Raw genomic sequence first — 18,551 nt, forward strand, 5'->3', positions numbered from 1 at the left:
AAAACATCCCCCCTAAAGTTTTAACCCGGTTCCATTTGTTTTCATTTTTCTTTCTATTATTATTTTTTTTGCTGCAATAAAAAACACTTCCTTATCCGTCACATACTATTGAGTAAATGTTACCAAATAAATCTTGTATTTGCCCACATGGAATATGTAACGATTGGCAACTTTTCTAATGGAAAACATGTGTGACAAACATTGTAACGGATGAATTAGTGTTAGCAATCAATTTTTCTAGATGTTGCAAAATCAGTGTTATGGTGTAATAGGTAACAATGAGGGTAGCACTTCTACCGAGATTGTTACTGAGTTGTGAACTTCGGACGAAATGTTTAATTCCGTATGGGTTATAAATCTCACCAGACGGAATAAAACATCTCATCTCGCTTAAAAAACATTCGGATGGGACATCCCCTCCCCTCCCATCAGTCAAATGATTCAATTCATTGTTGATGACAATCCTTTTTGCCCCATTTTTTTGTAATTTTGCGTTTTCCAAACCATCTACTACGCTCTTGATGTGGTGAGGCTGGTGGGGAATCATTGGGGGGTTGAGAAGTCATTAAGTGTGAAGTTTAATTGAAGAAAATTGGGTTGAAGGAGAGAAAATTGTTAATGGGGAGTGAAGTTTGGTGGAAAAGATGAAGATCTTTCGTCTATTTGGAGTATGTAAATGTAGACTGAGGGGACGAGATTTTTCATTCCGTCCCGATTTAAAATACATCTAGACGGAATGAAACATCATGTTCAAAAATTTAAAGTTACTTCTGCTTTGGGTAAACCCTGGTAGCTTTTCACCAATAAGATAACTATGAGGGGAAATAGTCCAACCTCTGCATTGGGCAAACCCTGATAGCTTTTCACTAATAAGATAACTATGAGGGGAAATAGTCATATGTGATGCCTATGTAGAGGTAACAAGTTGTTGACTGTATTGGGAATGCTCTTATAGGAAAACTCATTGTTCTCTGTGATATTGCTAAGGAGCGTATAGTCACTTTCAGAATAACACAACTAACAAGAGCATCTCCAATGGGTGGGTAAACCGTATCGATTGTGAATTTTATACCCCCGTAACAAATAATTCTCTCCCAATGAAGTGTCTAAATTGTATACACTAAGAGTGTGTTTGACAACTGAGACTGGAAACTAATTAGGAATATAATGGAGTAGGAAACTATTGGAATGGAATATATTAGAATAGAATTTGATTCCAACTTACAAAATGTGTATTTGGCAAATGTTCAGAAATCATCGGAATTCAATTCCTACTTCAATTAATGTGTTTGGTTGCCGTATTGAATTCTCTAACAGACTCCAATTTTTAGTTTATTTCTCCATTTTCGGATTAGAAATAAGAAACCGATTTCCATAGTCTAGAATTCCTTTGGATTAACATGGGTTTGTCAAAGACTTAATGAAAGGAATTGGAGTCCGTTAATTCTACTCTTCAAGTCTTATTCCTGATAAACAAACGCACCCTAACTATCAACCACTAAATGGAGTGGGGAATTCCCCTCCGCGTTTTCACATTGATAGCCTTTCGAGTCACTTTAAGGGACGTGTGAAGTTAATATAACAAGGGCATGTTTCACCACCTCTACAGAATGGAAAAAAAAGGGTGAACTAGTGTTACCCCCACTAGATGAGCCAATTAGGATCCCCTACTAGATGGGAAATTAGGGTCTTCCCCTTAAACACACGGTCAACTTGGTTTGACCGTTAACTTTCAAGTCAAATAATTGAAAATGACATAAATGCCCCTACCTAATTAAAATTGAACATTTTTTTTGAAAACAATGAGGGCATTTGTGTAATTTTCAATTGTTTGACTTAAAAATTAACGGTCAAACCAAGTTGACCGTGTGTTTAGAGAGGAGACTCTAATTTCCCATCTAGTGGGAGGGAGGAGGAAAAATCATAATTGGCTCATCTAGTAGGGGGTAATACTAGTTAACCCAAAAAAAAAATCTACGGTTCATTAATTCCTTCTAGTCCATACCCCCTCCCCCTCCCCCTCCATCAAACCTCAATAGGATAGAAGCGACTTCAAAAGCGAAATCTCATCCAAGCACGGTTCTAGGAACCATATCTTGAGTTGGGTTATTTGATAACTTGTATGAACACACCTTCAACTCGGATGAATTCTAAATATCAGCGGGAACTTATACTAACATGCCCAAATCAAGCTAAACAACTATTATTTTAATGAATGATAATAATTGGTAAAAGCAAACCACAACACAAAGATTTATTTGTGGTTATCAATGATGCCTACTTTATAAAAGCGTGGGCATCTTAATAAAGTGGGAAGGAAGATTACAATCTCTCCTTTTTTCAGGTGGGGTGGGGTTCTCGACTTACGGATGGATTTGAATAAAAATAAATTACTAGATCACTATTATCTCTTTCTCGGGGTTGTATCAACACCAAGGTTATCTCTTTTGTTTTAACGGATTAAAATTGGGACGACTTGTTAGGTTAGGGTTTTCCTAAAACCTTGATTTTTGGTTTTATCTCCAAAAACCAAATTCCGATTATATCGAATCGTAATCAAGGCCCACACTAAAAATTCAAAAAAAATTATATCTGAACCCAAACCTCACTCTGAGCCGAATACGCGGATACAAAAATCAACCGAACCCGATATATTGGTAATCGGATCGGGTCGGATTCGGTCTGGACCATTCTATGTTATTGGAACTCGTAAAGTGGCGTCCTTGCTTTATTCGATTTTGGCCCCGATGTTTTAGTTTGCCGTTTTTGTCGCTCGGTTTCTCTCCTCATGTGAGGGATAACTTAACAATCTCCCCCTCCGAGCGGTGAGGGGGCTACCTCCATGCAATTGCCAAATCAGCGGAGCATGTTTTGCGCCGCCATACCCAATCGCAACAAACATCAAACTTACCTTCGGTAAGACTTTGGTCATCATATCCGACCCGTTCTTGTCGGTATGGATCTTCTCGATACACAAATGCTTGTCTCTCAAAGTACTTTCTCTAATCAATGATAACGCGGCGTGTGGCAAATGTTGGATCTAGAATGAAAACTTCGGATTCTTGCTCGAGTGGATGGCTGCTAATACACTAATTCACATAGAACTTCATTTTTTACGCTTTAAACTAGTTAATTGAAGAACCTCTTCATCCATAAACTCTTTTGCAACACTTTCGATTGGCTGCAATATACTCGCTTCGTAGTGGAGAGGGCAACACACTTTTGCAACTTAGATTGCCAAGAAACTGCTCCCCGCAAAAAGTAAGTAACGGATAACCGGAGGTGGACTTCATCAAGTCAACATCACGCCATGTTCCGCATCGGTTAAAGCCTTTCAAGTAAGGGCTTACTTCCACCAAAACACAAACACGATTTGGAAGTGCCTTTGAGATATCTCAATATCCACTTAACACCTTCCCAATGCTCTTTTAGCTACACCGGATTTGGCAAATGATACCAAACGCGAAAAGCAATATCTTTATTTACACACCATTGGCATACATCAAATGGTGCAATTCGGATATATAAGGAATCTTTTCCATCGACTTCTGCTCATGCTCAATTTTTTAGGACACATCTCTTTAGTCATGCGGGCGGCCACCAAGCGGAAAATGAATTTCGACTAAACCATTCGATCCATACAAAAGATCTTAAAGAATTCACATAACTATTTTTTGAAGAAAGCCACAAATCTTAACTACTCTAAATTTATTCAAAACTAAAATTCACGGTGATCTATAACCCAAGTATCTTGGAGCTTCTGCTTGACCCAAATCCTTCATCTCAAAGGACTTCATTCTAATACACTCAAGTTGACTTTCTTCTCCTATATCGTAAATTGGATATCTTGTTGATGTTTGGGCCAAATAAACTATCAAAAAACATATCATCCACATTGTACATGATAATAGCCAAACCAATAAAATCTCCATCGGAAATCTAAACATCAAGTAAATCAACAAACAAGCTCAACTACAAAACATGATGATAGTAAAATGTAAAGGTACTTCTTGTATCCTTGATTTTTCACCATAAAGGAGTCAAACTTTATGTACCACCGTATTCCTTTCTTCCTTCAACCCATACAAGCTCTTTATCGGCTTGCATACTAGGTGCTCCTTGCCTTTGACCTCAAACTATTTAATAGGCTGGTCCATGTAGACATCTTCTTCAAGGTCTCCATGAAGAAAAGCGTCTTGACATCTAGGATCGGGAAGCTCAACCTCAACAAAAAGGTTCATACTCTAGAATGCGGCCATACTCAATACCACCGGATAGAAGTCATCTTCACTTTACAGAGGAGAAAAAATCTCATCAAAGTCAATCCACTTTCCTTTGATTGAATCCTTCACAACAAAGCAAAGCTTTTTGCTTAGGGTGAGGATTATTCTCCTCATGCTTGACTTTGTATATCCACTTATTCTTGAGAACTTTTTCTCCTGTGGGTTTTCTCAACTAACTTCATAAGTGTGATTCTTATGCAAAGAATCCATCCCCGTCATGCATGGCCTTCAACCATTTTTCTGCAAAGTTGTAACATGACAAGTGCCTCTTGATAGTACATAGGTTCTCCACCATCCGATAGTAGCACGTGACGTATGTGGTGGATACCTGGTTGTTGAGTCTAGTCTCTCTGTCGGACCTCGCCTTGCCAAGGGATTCTGGCAGGGTGCCCGGGAGGATGCGGAGATAATAGCTTTTGGGGTGGTGGTGGTTCATGCATCTCATCTGCATCTTCTATACCAATAGGTTCTATCCCATTATGAAGCAATAGGATTCTCATCATGAGCTTCAAACTCATGGTTCTCTGCATTCTCAATGCCTTCTACACGTTCCACGGTAGGAACTTTCGGTTCCGAATCAACAAGATCATTGGTGAAAGCCTCTGGCTTCTCACCTCCTCCCAAAGTCTGCTATGGTTTGGTCTTCTAAGAACACAACATCTCGACCGGATTACCTTCTTGTTAATCGGATCATAGAGTTTGTAACCAAACTTTTCATCTCCATAACCAGGAAAAATGCGCTTGGCTTTGTCATCAAGCTTGGATCTCTCTCATGAAAATATGCACAAATGCCCTCGCACCCAAATTTTCAAGTATCCATAATCAACATCTTTGAAAATGACCATACTCTCTCTCGGATAATCACTATTGATCGAGGCTTTGAGCGGTGTGGGTTGATCACATGGTGGACTAGAACTGCGGCTTCTAAAACATCTTCTAGGTAGCTTAGAGTGAGATAGCATGCATCTTATCCTCTCAACAATGGTGCGGTTCATTCTTATCCATCTATTCCATTCATTTGCGGTGTCTGGGAACGGAAGAAAGTGCGATCATAGATGGCCGAATCCCATAGCTCGGCAATACTCTTCAAATGGCCCAATGTACTCACCCCCATTATCCGGCGAAACATGGAAAGGACAACTTCCCGGTCTCTCTTTCCACCATCTTTGTGGAATTTCTCAAACACGGAAAGTACTTCATCCTTGGTGAATATGACTATAGGCCCATATCTTTCTTGATCATCAATGAATGTTATGATATCGGTGGGACTTCACTCTCATAGGACCACATAAGTGCGTGTGCAAAAGGGGGACGGTGTCCTTTCGTGACATCTATGGAATCTTTGGAAAGACACCTGTGTTGCTTTCCACCAAAAACAATGAGTACATGTATTTAAATGTGTACCTTTAATAAAAGGCATGGCCTTTTGCATTAGCAAGAACTTCCATCCCTTTTATGCCCGTGTGACCATTATCTCTTGCCGTGTACCCGCGGTTAGGATGAAGCTTCTTCACTTACGCGCGTTAAATACGCTTTACACAAACAAGCTAGCGTGTTTTGTAAAGAGAGACTAAGTTTTCTTTCCTTCCGCTGCTACAATGGAACCGATTCGATCGAAAAGCATTATTGGGTTCCATACCCATTACCAAAGCGAGTTTACAAAGCCATCATCATTGGTACAAATTAATTTCGAAATTAGAAAGCCGTATGTCGAGGGGATGTGGATGTCTTACATGGATGAGTGTCAAGGTGTGGCCGACATGACCGTTGGTTTCAAAAATGAACATCTCCAATGCCTATAATCTTGAGGAAGAACATTTACCCCATCCTTACTTCACCATATTCACCAATCATGGTAGTGAAGAATCCCTCGAAGTTGTTCTTGATAATATGATAGGATCTTCTCTCGGGTAATATAATCACCCACTCCATTTGACATGAATTGCTAAGAGGCAAAGACACACCAGCCAAACCGACACAATTAAACCCAATTTGGGACCGTTTAAGTAGTGCGGTAGTATCTCTGTGTTTGTTTGTTCCCGCACCATGTCTTCATGTACGGTTATTCTTCTCATCCCTCTTTTTCTTTTTAAATTTAAAGACCGCAGACTCATAAAAAAAAAGTGGTGCCTTTGGAAAAATGGCAGCCGGATACAAACTAGTTGCCTCGCCTGGAGGAGTTCTACCAACCACCCCTAGAAATTCCCCGGATAATAATAACCTTCCTAGAGCGAGATGGTTTGCCCAAATAAAACCTCTCCCCGTTTCTGCGTGAAAGGACCTGCGAAAGTTAGAGGGACGCTTCTTGCACTCCTTCTAGTCTCTTCATTCAACAAAGGCTTCTAAAGCCATCTCCATGGTAACAATTCCATCCTTACACGCTCCACCAGAAACCGCTAACAAGTCCCTTGACTTTTTTTTAGAGAGCCTAATAGAAACAAACCCAAGAAAACAATCGTCTCCCAAATTGATCTTCATCAAATGCATCGATTGATGATAGAGAAGTTTTTAGGACTTCATTAAGATGCTTTTTTTTTTTGAAGATGGTTTAGGCCAATAAATGTATGGGTCATAAATTCTTAACGACTAGCACTTTGTTGTAACCGACTTCCTTATTAAAGGTAAAGTTTCTTCCATGGGATTGAAGTGGGATTGTAGTCTGGGGCCACATGGTGAAAGACACCAGTCGTCAATCCAGTCGAATGTATCCAATCGCAATGATGACACTCAAGCTTTTTCCACTTTCGGTTCTCATCGGTCTTTTCTCGGTTTTACTCCCCTCATTCTGAATGGGAAGTGCCAAATCCTTGAAGGCAGCTAGTGTATAGCAAAGTCTTCCATCTTGTTTTTTTCCGGATGGGGGTTTGAGTTTTTGGTAGTTCTAGATTATTGAAAATCATCATATACGAGTGAGTGTTCTGAAACATGAATGGTCCATTGGATACAAGTTATTTAACAATTTCATTAAAAATCTGTCGGGAATTCGTCAAACACACTTTTAAAGGTTCGCATTACACACCAAGCTTTCAAGGAATTACAATGCCAAATGTATACAACTAATTGTCAATCATATATCCCACTTGTTGAAAAAAAAAAAACCATTACATCATTAACAGAAGATAATATACCGGTTCTCTTACTTGCTTAAAGGATCAAACTTGTATGAACCGATTTGAACATCTCGGATGATTTTTAAATATCAACAAACTACTTAACTACTACAACAAATAAGCAATGCATAAACAACTATTAAAAATGCACTCAAATAATAATGTAAACCAAGTCAAAATGGACCAAACACAAACACCACACAAAGATTTAAGTTCCCTACCTTTTACAAATGAAAAACAAACTATATTAGAACAAGTGAGTTGATTAAATTGGGAAGGAAGTTTACAAGACAAAATTTGTTCCATTCAAATATGTATGTTAGGTGTATATATATTCAGCACATAACAAAACACTAATCAACTTATTATCTCTTTCTTGAGGGTCAATGTGTCCAACAAAGGTTATCTTTTTTGTTTTAAATAGGATTCCTTGTTACAAGAAATTGTTAAATTATTTTTTCAAAACTATTAAAATTTTTAAGTTTTATCTCCAAAACCAAATTGATTGTTAATCTCAATAGCAAGGCCTAAAAATAATAGAATCTCAATGCATGCACATCAACGACATCAATGAAGTAGGTTAACAACAAACTATAGTGGGACATATTCTTGGAAACTTACTTAGAAGTTATATATGCCCCGGACCCTAGACCATCGAGTTTTGCTTTGGTGCCTCCTAAGCTCGGTTTCTCTAAAGGAGGGATAACTAGAAACAAATTAGGACCCAAAGAAAAAAAGTTTACGGTTCATTAATTCCTTCTAGTCCATGAAATTGAGCCCTCCATCAAACCTCCATCCTAGCTTGTTGGATAGAAGCGACTTCAAAAGTGAAATCTCATCTCCCAAGAGCACACAAAGAATTAGGAACTACATATCTTGAGTTGGGTTATTTGATCTTGTCTTTCTATTGTGAATCTCTATTTGTTTTTTCACCTTCATTTCTATTGCGAATTAATAAAAGCAGGAACTATAACATCAAGTTTCCAAATCAAGAGTAATTTTGGTTTTTTTATTGATTAATGAATTGTTGGGAAGCAAGTGGTCAAAAGATGTTGATTTGTGGTTATCTTGTTGAAGGAGAGATGGTTATAAAACGTGGGCATCGATAATTATAATTAAAAAAAAATCAAGAACTAACTTCCCAAATTACCATTGAAAGAAACAACCAAATTGCTTGTTTTAAAAACAAACCCTGTGAATTGGATCACCAAGGAAAACCATGGGATTATACATAATACCAACTATTAAAGGTCGAATTTCTGGATCAGTTTCTGAAAATTTAATACAATAAAAATAAATTATTTTTCACAAAATCATATAAACATGAATTTCTCTTTAAATTCACAAATAAGTTCTCATTCTCATCAACACCAAGAAATCAGTTCCATGTTTAACCAATTAAACATTGGGATTTCTATTTCACTACAATCAAAAGTACCAGTATAGGGAAAAACAAAGGTTCTATTTCGGATATGGCTATATCGAATCCGTCAATCAATTGAACACAAAAAAAACAGTTAATCATTTAACAAATAAAATCAAGTAGCTTTCAACCGAGAAGATCCGAACCTGTGGTGATTATATCGAAGTTTACCTTAAATTTACAATATCCGAAAACTCTAACTAATCCGTAAATGTGGATAACACTAAAAATTCAAAAAATTATATGGTGTGGAGGATTAACCCTTTCAAATTTAATCAAAAAGAAAGAAAAAGAGAGAACATACCTAAGCTTTGACCACCTTTGGAGGAAAACGAGGAAGAACATTTTTCTTTTTCCAAGAGGGAAGAAGATTCGATGGTCAGAAGAACAGAAAAGGGATACAAAAATCAAGCCAAGAATAAAAAAACCCGAGGGAAAAATTGTTAAATTAGAATATCCGCCCCTTATAAAAAGTACATCACCGACGCCATTGTCAAAGAAGGTAAAGTCGGATTCGGGTCTATAACCGAAAACCAATTTCCCAAATGAGAAGGCCACATTTGTTAATTGATAAAATGGCATCCTTGCTTTAACAAAAAGTTATTTATTATTTTAACAAAATTATTAATTACATTTTGGTCCCCATTTTAAGTTAGGATATTATTAGGGGTTTAGCTCCTATAAATTGATTCTTTTACCAATGAATTTTGGTCCCAACCCCTTTTGTTGTAGTGACCTTCACATGTGTCATACGTGAATTTCTTTTTTTATTAAACAAAACAAAATGACACATGTCAAAATCTTACGGTTAGCATCCAAAGGTTATTAGCTACTAGCTGTTGGAGTTTTGAATGTTGCTCCCATGGTCTTTTAATGGAGGAGGGGCTAAAAGCTTAAAATTTTGTTAAAAGAAGGGCCAAAAATAAAAATATATTTAAATTGAATATATATATTTTTTAAATATACTAAAATCCCATAATTCAATAGACTTTATAGTGTTCACTTTGCAAAATAGAACCCTAATTGGATAAAACCCCTAATTTGTTACGTGTAATTAGGGCTAATTTATCTTCAATAATATACACAATATAATCCTAATTTGAAAGCCCCTATTTGTGTACATATAATTGGGGCCAATTTATGTACAATATGCACAATAGAAGTCTAATTTGACAAAAGCCCCAATTTATATAGTATAATTTGGACTAATTTATGTTCAATTTTACAAATAAATTATCCCAAATTTTATAAATAACCTTAAACCCTAATTGTCAGGGTAATTGTTAATTAGTCATTTTAGTACCCTAATTATAAACTAACTCCTTGACTTCTCGTGATATGTAAAAACTAACATCCAAGCCGTTGATTTTTTAATTTAGATGGTCATTTAAATCGAAATCAACGAAATGAAATTGTATTGGAATTTAATATCGAAATAAATTGAAACTGAAATTTACAAGTTCCATGTGCAAGTCACGTGAAGGGTAAAATTGTCATTATAAAAATATGATACGGAACAGTTAAAGTTGACTCAGTCAACTAATAGAACTGGGGCTAAAAACGAATTAAGCAACTTACAGGAGCTAAACGCTGAATACCCTATTAAAAGTGGGGCCAAAATTGAATAAACCCTAATTTTTCAAACATCATTACATATCACGTCCGATTTATTAAGTTCGAAGTTGGTAAAAGTTTCTCATTGGAGAGGTTTCAGTGTGTAAATTTCCAAGCTACACATTGAAGTGGAATGGAGGGTGTAAAATCTTAACAATGCCCTATGTGGAGGTGTAAATTCACACCCTGGAGAAGCCCCAATGCCTGGTTGTCGCCCAAAATTGACCGCCATCTCAGCAGCCAAAAGCTTTGCATGCTCCATGTTTAGAACCTTGTGTGCGTGAGAGACTGCACCCCCTGTATCCTCCAATGTGATCCCTTTTTTTAAAAAAAAGTAGTGCTCTGCAAATAACTTTATATTTATTTCTTATGAATTACCGCATTTCCCCATGGGGTCTGTCAAAAACAAATTTAGTTGAATGCCCAAAATTAGGAATACCAACACAGATACAACTATACAACATACATCAACTGCTACGCTACCAAATTATTATTATTATTATTTATTGCACTCTACTAATTCGGTAAGGGTGGAATTTGTGATGAGCACTCGAGCTCATTTATTTATAGTTCGTGTAAATGAGCTGAGCTTGAGCTTATATTATAGTTTGTGTAACAAACGAGCTTGATGAATCTCGGCTCGATAAGCTCAAATAGCATCACTGTAGGATAAAATAACCAAGCTATTGGGCTCGGCTCGCTAAAAGCTTGGCTCGGACTCATTTATATATCATCAATATAACATAATAGGACTGGTGTTATGTGGTGGCTGAGATTTAATCTCATGCCCCTCGAGATTAGTACTCTAAAAAAAAAGAAATTCTATATTGAATCAAACACTTACTAGATTTAATCAAACTCAAAAAAGAAATTTTATCCTCTTATATATATATATATATTGAATCAAACTCAAAAAAGAAATTATATCCTCTTCTATATATATAATCAAACACTTAAAGAAATTATATCTTCTTCTATATATATAATCAAACACTTAGCCCGATTGAATCAAACACTTACTGAATTAATTGTGTTTCAGTAAAAGACTTTTATCAAACTCAAAAAAGAAATTTTATCCTCATTTATATATTATATGAACCAAGTTTGAACTTTTTTTAAAACTCGCTTAATAAACGAGCTGAGTTTGAACACAGTGAAGCTCAACTTGATTAGCTCAAATTTCACCCATACAAATTGGATTGGCTATTAGAATTTATTAGAGATTGAGGGTAGGAAGTTTCTACTTTTTTGGGAAAGGAGTGTCGATCCATGTGACGGGGGACAGGGAGGAAATTCAACTCAGCAGCTGACTTTAGCGTATGCAATTTGACAATATTTGTAAAGAAAGGTAATATCAAGAGCCAGGTGACTATGAGTGGTAGATTGATTCGGAGCCCATTTTTGCTGCAATGTTTGTATGCTGAGTTTGCATCCAGCCGAATGAGAACATACCACACACACAATTGTAACATACCCCATTTCAAAACGCTTTTTGATTACTTTTGTCAATTTTTTAAGTTAATAAATGATCCCCCAAAAGCCAATTAATACCAAATATATCCTATTATCTTTCGTGAACAATCTCTAAATTCACTCCAACCCCAACCCATCTCTTTTTGTGATGTTTTTTTTTTCCTATGGAGTGTGATGAACTTTAACTCTTCCAGGCCTATTTGTGACATTTGAAATTTTGGAATCAAATCAATTGAATTTTAGTTCAAGTTTAATTTTCAACAACCAAAGTTGAATGGTACTTAGATGTTTTGACTTTTGATTACTGTTAATAACCTTATGATACAGTTAATTTTGCTTTGTTTTCAAGTTTATGTGTGATAATACGGAAGAAAACAAACAAAAAAAAAAGAAATAATGGAAAACGGTCCTTTATTTATAGGCCACGTGGCTGTTTCTCATTCGTCCAGAAGCAAACTCAGCATCCCAAAAATTGCAGCAAAAATGGATTCGATAGATCAGCCTGTGAAAATGCTAACCCCCACCCTTCCAAGTCACCATGTAATAATGTATATAAACACTCACATGCTCGTGAAACTTTTTGCGAGTGTCATGCTAGTTAATTAGTTAGACAGTAAGCTAGAGAGGAACATAGAACATAGAGAACTAGAACATAAAATAGAACGAGTTGCAGGCTTGAAGGAGAGTAAAGTGAAGAATTGAGTAAGCCATGGGAAGACCACCTTGTTGTGATAAGGTTGGTGTCAAAAAGGGACCATGGACACCTGAGGAAGACATCATCTTGGTAACATACATTCAAGAACATGGAGCAGGAAACTGGAGATCAGTCCCTACAAATACTGGTAATTAGTCTAGCTCCAAATACTTACATATCCACTTTGGTTTCCTGCTTTTGTTTTCAGGTGGTTAATATATCTCAACTTGCACTTGTTGTTTTCTTTTTCATTTTCTGTAAGTTTCGTCTGTCCTGATGAACTTCTTCATCAAGGCTGTTTGTTTCAATCTGAATAAGTCTGGCTTTGAATCGTTTTGTGTCACTTTTTAAGGGTTGTCAAGATGCAGCAAAAGCTGCAGGTTGAGATGGACTAATTACCTTAGACCAGGGATTAAGCGCGGAAACTTCACTGCTCATGAAGAAGGATTGATAATTCATTTACAAGCCTTACTGGGTAACAAGTATGTATTTCTCAATTTTTTTTTATTATTATTATTATTTTTGGTAACTGGGTGTCCGGCGGGCACCGATCTCTACTAATCCCGGGCCCTGGTTGGAAATTTTACCGGGTACTGCCTCGAAAAGCATCTAAACTACACAAGTTAACACTAATAAGCAAAAAGCCATAATCTACGTTACTTCTGATATTCTCTTTGGCTATCTTAAATTGTCCAGTTTAATTTCCTGGGCTCTTTTTTTTTTTATATCTTTCCCGGCAGATGGGCAGCCATAGCATCCTACCTTCCACAAAGAACAGATAATGATATAAAGAACTACTGGAACACCCACCTAAAGAAGAAGATTAAAAAACTTCAATCAGCTATGGCTCCTGAATTAACGGCATCAGAACCAAAAACTTATGTCTCCAAGAACTACGGTGAGAAAAGGAGCATTAATGTTACCGACCAAGCTTCCCTTCTTAGGTTAAATCAGGCATCAACTTACGCTTCAAGCACCGAAAACATTTCGAGGCTCTTGGAAGGTTGGATGAAGACTTCACCAAAAGGTACAAAAGTAAAAATGCCCCAAGAGAAACAGCACGGAAGTAGCATCCTTGCCGTCGATGTGATAAATGCTTTCCAGTACAACCAAGCTAATAAATTTGAAAAAGAAAGATGTGATCTCATTTCACAAGAAGACATGGAATCTCTCTTCTCGTTTCAGAATGCGAGCAGCCTCTGTTGGGATAAATCATCATCTGAATCTACCCTTCGTGGGTCTCAAATAACAAATCCCACGGACGAAAAGTTCCATTTGATGTCCGAGATTGAGCTGAGAGTGGAGAAGCATCCTCCCCTGTGTTTGCTTGAGAAATGGCTCTTAGATGAAGCTTCAGGACACGAAGAGGGAATGGTGGAATTGTCAATAGCTGACAATATTGGTCCAAATCTCTGATGGTAGATGGTTCAATTGTTATGTATGGATTAGCAGATTAGCTCTTCTTACATGAATTGTTTTTTGGGTTAACCTTGTGATAGCTTCAGCAGATGTAAAAAATAGTACTTGTGTACGTACGGATTATATTTAAGTTGAACATATATATAGCTGTTCGATCTTGGGGGGGTTGTATTTTTAAAAATGGAGGGATATCCCTAATTGCAACTACTAATACTAATGGGGGGTATTCCTAACTAACTACTAATGGGGGTATCACTTATGCTTAGCAAAAGTGAAAATTGTTATATATATATATGCAAAACGTTTGTTCTTCTACCTTTCTCACGAATAGGCATCTTACTTGGTATTCAGCTAGATCCTTGTTCCTGAAAATTTACCCTTCAATTGCACCGTTTGTTATCAGAGCTTTCAAAGCATATAGCCATATTAAACCCGATCGAGCATACTCATCTGTCATCCTCATAAAATTACCAACTGGTTTTTTTTAGACCAAATGTACAACCACTTTCCAAGTGGTACACTTTTGTGGTATCTGGCTATCTGCTGAATCGATCACTAATAAATGTCACCACGTTAAAAGGGTATCTGGGAAGCTTAAGCCTCATTCGTCATTCATTGATGGTATTTGATATGCATATTTGGTACATTATAACCGACCTTCTGCTTTACGATTTTGCAAATCCATTTATGACTTGCGACTATGCACACGTCAAAAGTGCGTTGTGATACACCCCCGGTGAAAGATGGATATTAAGCTACAACAGTTTGTGCACTCCGCCATTATTGTGTTATGGCAGGTGATTGCTTAGGGTGGCAACATGTGAGTGGGAGGATTATTAACCATATGGAGATCGAGTTGGGTGGTGTCACGTAAATCCTACCAGCAGCAAAACGAATTGGTAGGCTTTAAAGTTAGCAAGCAAAAAAAAAAGGGGGCATTCCACCTGTCTGTATGTAAGACTCTAACTAGTGTACTCTTCAATTTTCAATGATCTTCCTGCTTTACCAAAAAAAAAAATGATCTTACAGCTACTTGTACTGTTGGAAATGTTTAGATGTAAATAAAACTGCCAAAAAAAAAAAAAAAAAAAAGAGAGGAAAGTCTAGAAATGCTAAATGTCAAGTATCCGAAAGCCTTAATTTTGGCATAGATTAACTCTCAATTATAAATCGGACGAAAAAATCACTCTCAAAACCACTTTTCTTTAATCACGCACTCACAAGTACCAGATAGATGAAATGTCAAGTATACTCTTGACGAAAAATAAAAACGGATCAGATAGATGAAAAGTCAAGTTTACCCCTGAGGCAAAATAATAAACCCCCGAACCAATAGAAACGACCTAGTGTATATAGTATAAACAATTATTGTTCATACCTATTTAGGGTGAGCTATGAACAATCACTGTTCATACATTAACATAATATATGATAAATAATAATAACACATATTTGAGTATAAATAATTACTATTTATATTTCAACATGAGCTATGAATAATTATTGTTTATACCCCATTGTTAATACCTTAACAACATAATGTATGATTAGTAAGAATATCTATTAGAGTATGAACAATTATTGTTCATACATATTTGGGGTATGAACAATCACTGTTCATATCTCAACACGAGCTATGAACAATCATTGCTCGTATCTATTTACTATAACAAATGGGTATTTTTGCAATGTTTTTATTTTCGACGCTTTCAAAGGGTTGCTAAAGCATAGCAACTCTGTTTTGGTAGGGTATAATCAGGACATTATCTGCGACGCTTGTAAGCATCGTTGATAATTTTTCCGCAATTAATATTTTTTAAAAATCTTTTTAAAGTTATTTTAAGTGTAGTAGCCACGCTTTTTAGCGTTGCAAGTGGTGACCTTATTCAAGGGACGCTTTCAAAGCGTTGGGGAAACTTGATTTTTGTTTTCTAGCTCCAAATATTGGCTACGCTTTGTAATCTGTTGGTGGTGTTACTTGAAGAAATCGTAAATATATTCCTTGTATTATGTTGTAAATGCTTTGGCACTAATATTTCACTGGACCGCACCCATTTTCGCGCTTTTATTTTCACCAAAAGTTGAAAAAAATATATCGGAAACAAAGCATAACCAAGGTTAGCAAGTTATCACCAATTCTTTTCCATATGCTTTCAAATCATAAGCTTAGAAAAATATTCTTTGAATGTTTAAGTATTCTTAATATTTCAAAATGGCGATATTCTTTGAATCATTTAGTTCTTGTGATTAAAGTCGTAAGTTTAAGTTTCTGGTGTTCTGTTCATTAGAGTAATCGATGCCACACTTGCAATAATTATCAAAATAGAGTCAGACTAGAAATTATAGAAAAGAAAGGAATAGAGGACCTGAGGTTGTGAACTTTGAAACAAGTATCTCTAAGTTGTTCTTTAATTGAGAACTTTTAATTAAGTTTTTTTATGTTTCTTAAAATTGTGATTTTTTTGAGGTTTTGATAAGTTTTTTCTTTATTTTGGTGTAGTCTAGCCTAAAGTATTTGTCTCTGAAGAATTATCGAATTCGATGTTCAATATGAACCTTGAAGCTTGAGGCTTGCATTCTATGGGAAACTTAAAAGCCAAATCTTAGGCTTTCATTGTCTGCTAAAGTCAGAAACCTAAATTGCAGGTTCTTTTTTACTCTTAGTAGAGCGATAAGCATCACTTTTTCAAAAATAAATCTTAAAATAAACCTATCAACATCTATCCTTGACCAGTGGGACATTTTTCCGGAGTTCTAGAAGTTGGGTTAGATCGATTTACAGCTCATACATGTATATTAATTTATATAATTTTGTGGTATTATGCAAAATAGGGATGAAACTATGAAGATTGTTGAAGCACGGTAAATTAACCATAACTACTAACCCTCAAAAGTACTGTCACTACTTTAGTGACTCATTGTTTCTAAATAGTATGTTCTCTGTCAGGCTAATTAAGCTATCAAATGTAACAACTTCGACAACTTTCACAGAAAATGACCATTTCCCCTTTCTTAAATATCCTTGTCAAAATTTTTGACTCTAGTGTGTCTACTAATTAGCTGCTGTTTGAAGGTATTGTATTTGTCTAGCTCAATGCTCTATCTCCTAGCTAAAGTTCATCAATTTTGCAGATGTAGAGCTTCATGTTGCCTATGTCACACTGGTATGTTTGTTTGCCCTCCAACATTACAGAACTCACCGGGTGGGCTTCCTATTTGCTCCAATTGTCATAACATGGCTTTTATGCATCAGCTTGACCGGTGTATATAATATTTTTCACTGGAATCCTCAAGCATATCAAAGCACTATCTCCCTATTACATGCATAAATTTTTGAAGACACAAAGAAGAGGGTGGATGTCATAGCAGGTACTAATTGTATATACAAGCAGAATCTTTACTTGCACCATCTCATTATCCATTTCCTTTCTCAGTTCTCTTTCCATTCTTGCAGGTTCAAAAGCTATGTTTGCTGATCGTGGACACTTTTCACAGTTATCAATCAAGGTAAACAATACCTTTTTGCACAAACAATTTACACTCTATTGTCTTTATATATACTAGTTTTGAATCCGTTCTACGAACGGGTGCCGTTATATTAAATTATTGTAAAAATATATTAGTAACTATGCATAGCTATAAGATATGAAAATTATATTAATCAATCATTCAAATTTCTTACACCACTCTCTATAAAAAGGAAACATCAAACCTTGATAAAACTTATCGACTTCTTTTTGTTGTTAGGTTTAATAATAGAAGTTTGATTGAAGTTTTGTAAGAATGCACAATGTGACGAAGATAATATTGAAGCTACTTGAATAGCATGAAATTCTTAATCATAATAAAAAAAAATTATGATAAACGCTACTTAAAATGCAAAACTATATTTGTCGAGACATTTATTCCCTCTACATATAATACAAACATGTTTTAGGGTTATTAGTTCAATGCATTTGCATCAAGTTTTTTATTTTCTATTAATTATTCTTTGAGGTTAGTTCAATGTAGTACGTTGCATTCAATTTTCAATTTTTTATTAATTATTCTTTGAGGTTAGTTCAATGCAGTTGCATCAAGTTTCCGATTTCCCGTTAATTATTATTTGAGGTTAGTTAAGTGCAATTGCATCCACTTTATAATTTTCCGCTAGTTATTCATTAAGGTTAATTCAATACAGTTACATCCAGTTTTCGATGTTTCGTTAATTACTCTTTGTGATTTGTTCAATACATTTGCATCCAGTTTCTGATTTCCCGTTAATTGTTTTTTTAGGTTAGTTCGATAGTTTACAATTTATAGTTATTTATGCTTTGAGGTCAGTGATGCAGTTACATCCGGCTGCTGATTTCCAGTTCACTATTCTTTGAGGTTATTTCAATGCATTTGCATTCAATTTCTGATTTCCCGTTAGTTAATATCTAATTTTAGTTTAATGCAGTTCTTTCCAGTTTATGATTTTTCGTTAATTATTCTTTGAGGTTAGTTCAATGTAGTTGTATCAAATTTCCGATTTTATGTTAATTGTTTTTTTA

The 18,551-nt window shown here is 35.8% G+C and overlaps 1 protein-coding gene across 1 annotated transcript; it reads left to right on the top strand.

Moving 5' to 3' along the window:
• The first annotated feature begins 12,529 nt into the window (after nucleotides 1-12,529).
• LOC147473921 (transcription factor MYB60-like) lies at nucleotides 12,530-14,197 on the top strand. Its single transcript, XM_086586868.1, has 3 exons — nucleotides 12,530-12,745; nucleotides 12,950-13,079; nucleotides 13,338-14,197. The coding sequence occupies exons 1-3, from the start codon at nucleotides 12,613-12,615 to the stop codon at nucleotides 14,011-14,013; spliced, it is 939 nt and encodes a 312-aa protein (XP_086442994.1). The 5' UTR covers nucleotides 12,530-12,612; the 3' UTR covers nucleotides 14,014-14,197.
• Nucleotides 14,198-18,551: the final 4,354 nt, after the last annotated feature.

This window comes from Coptis chinensis, unplaced genomic scaffold, assembly GCF_015680905.1.
Source record: "Coptis chinensis isolate HL-2020 unplaced genomic scaffold, ASM1568090v1 utg1580_pilon_pilon, whole genome shotgun sequence".
Taxonomy (NCBI): Eukaryota; Viridiplantae; Streptophyta; class Magnoliopsida; order Ranunculales; family Ranunculaceae; genus Coptis; species Coptis chinensis.

What these genes read in the sequence shown, in the direction of transcription:
- LOC147473921 (XM_086586868.1), top strand. Translation starts at nt 12,613, where the DNA reads ATGGGAAGACCACCTTGTTGTGATAAGGTTGGTGTCAAAAAGGGACCA. An exon ending in ATCAGTCCCTACAAATACTG is followed by an intron (nt 12,746 to 12,949) that starts GTAATTAGTCTA and finishes TCACTTTTTAAG; the next exon opens with GGTTGTCAAGATGCAGCAAA. An exon ending in CAAGCCTTACTGGGTAACAA is followed by an intron (nt 13,080 to 13,337) that starts GTATGTATTTCT and finishes CTTTCCCGGCAG; the next exon opens with ATGGGCAGCCATAGCATCCT.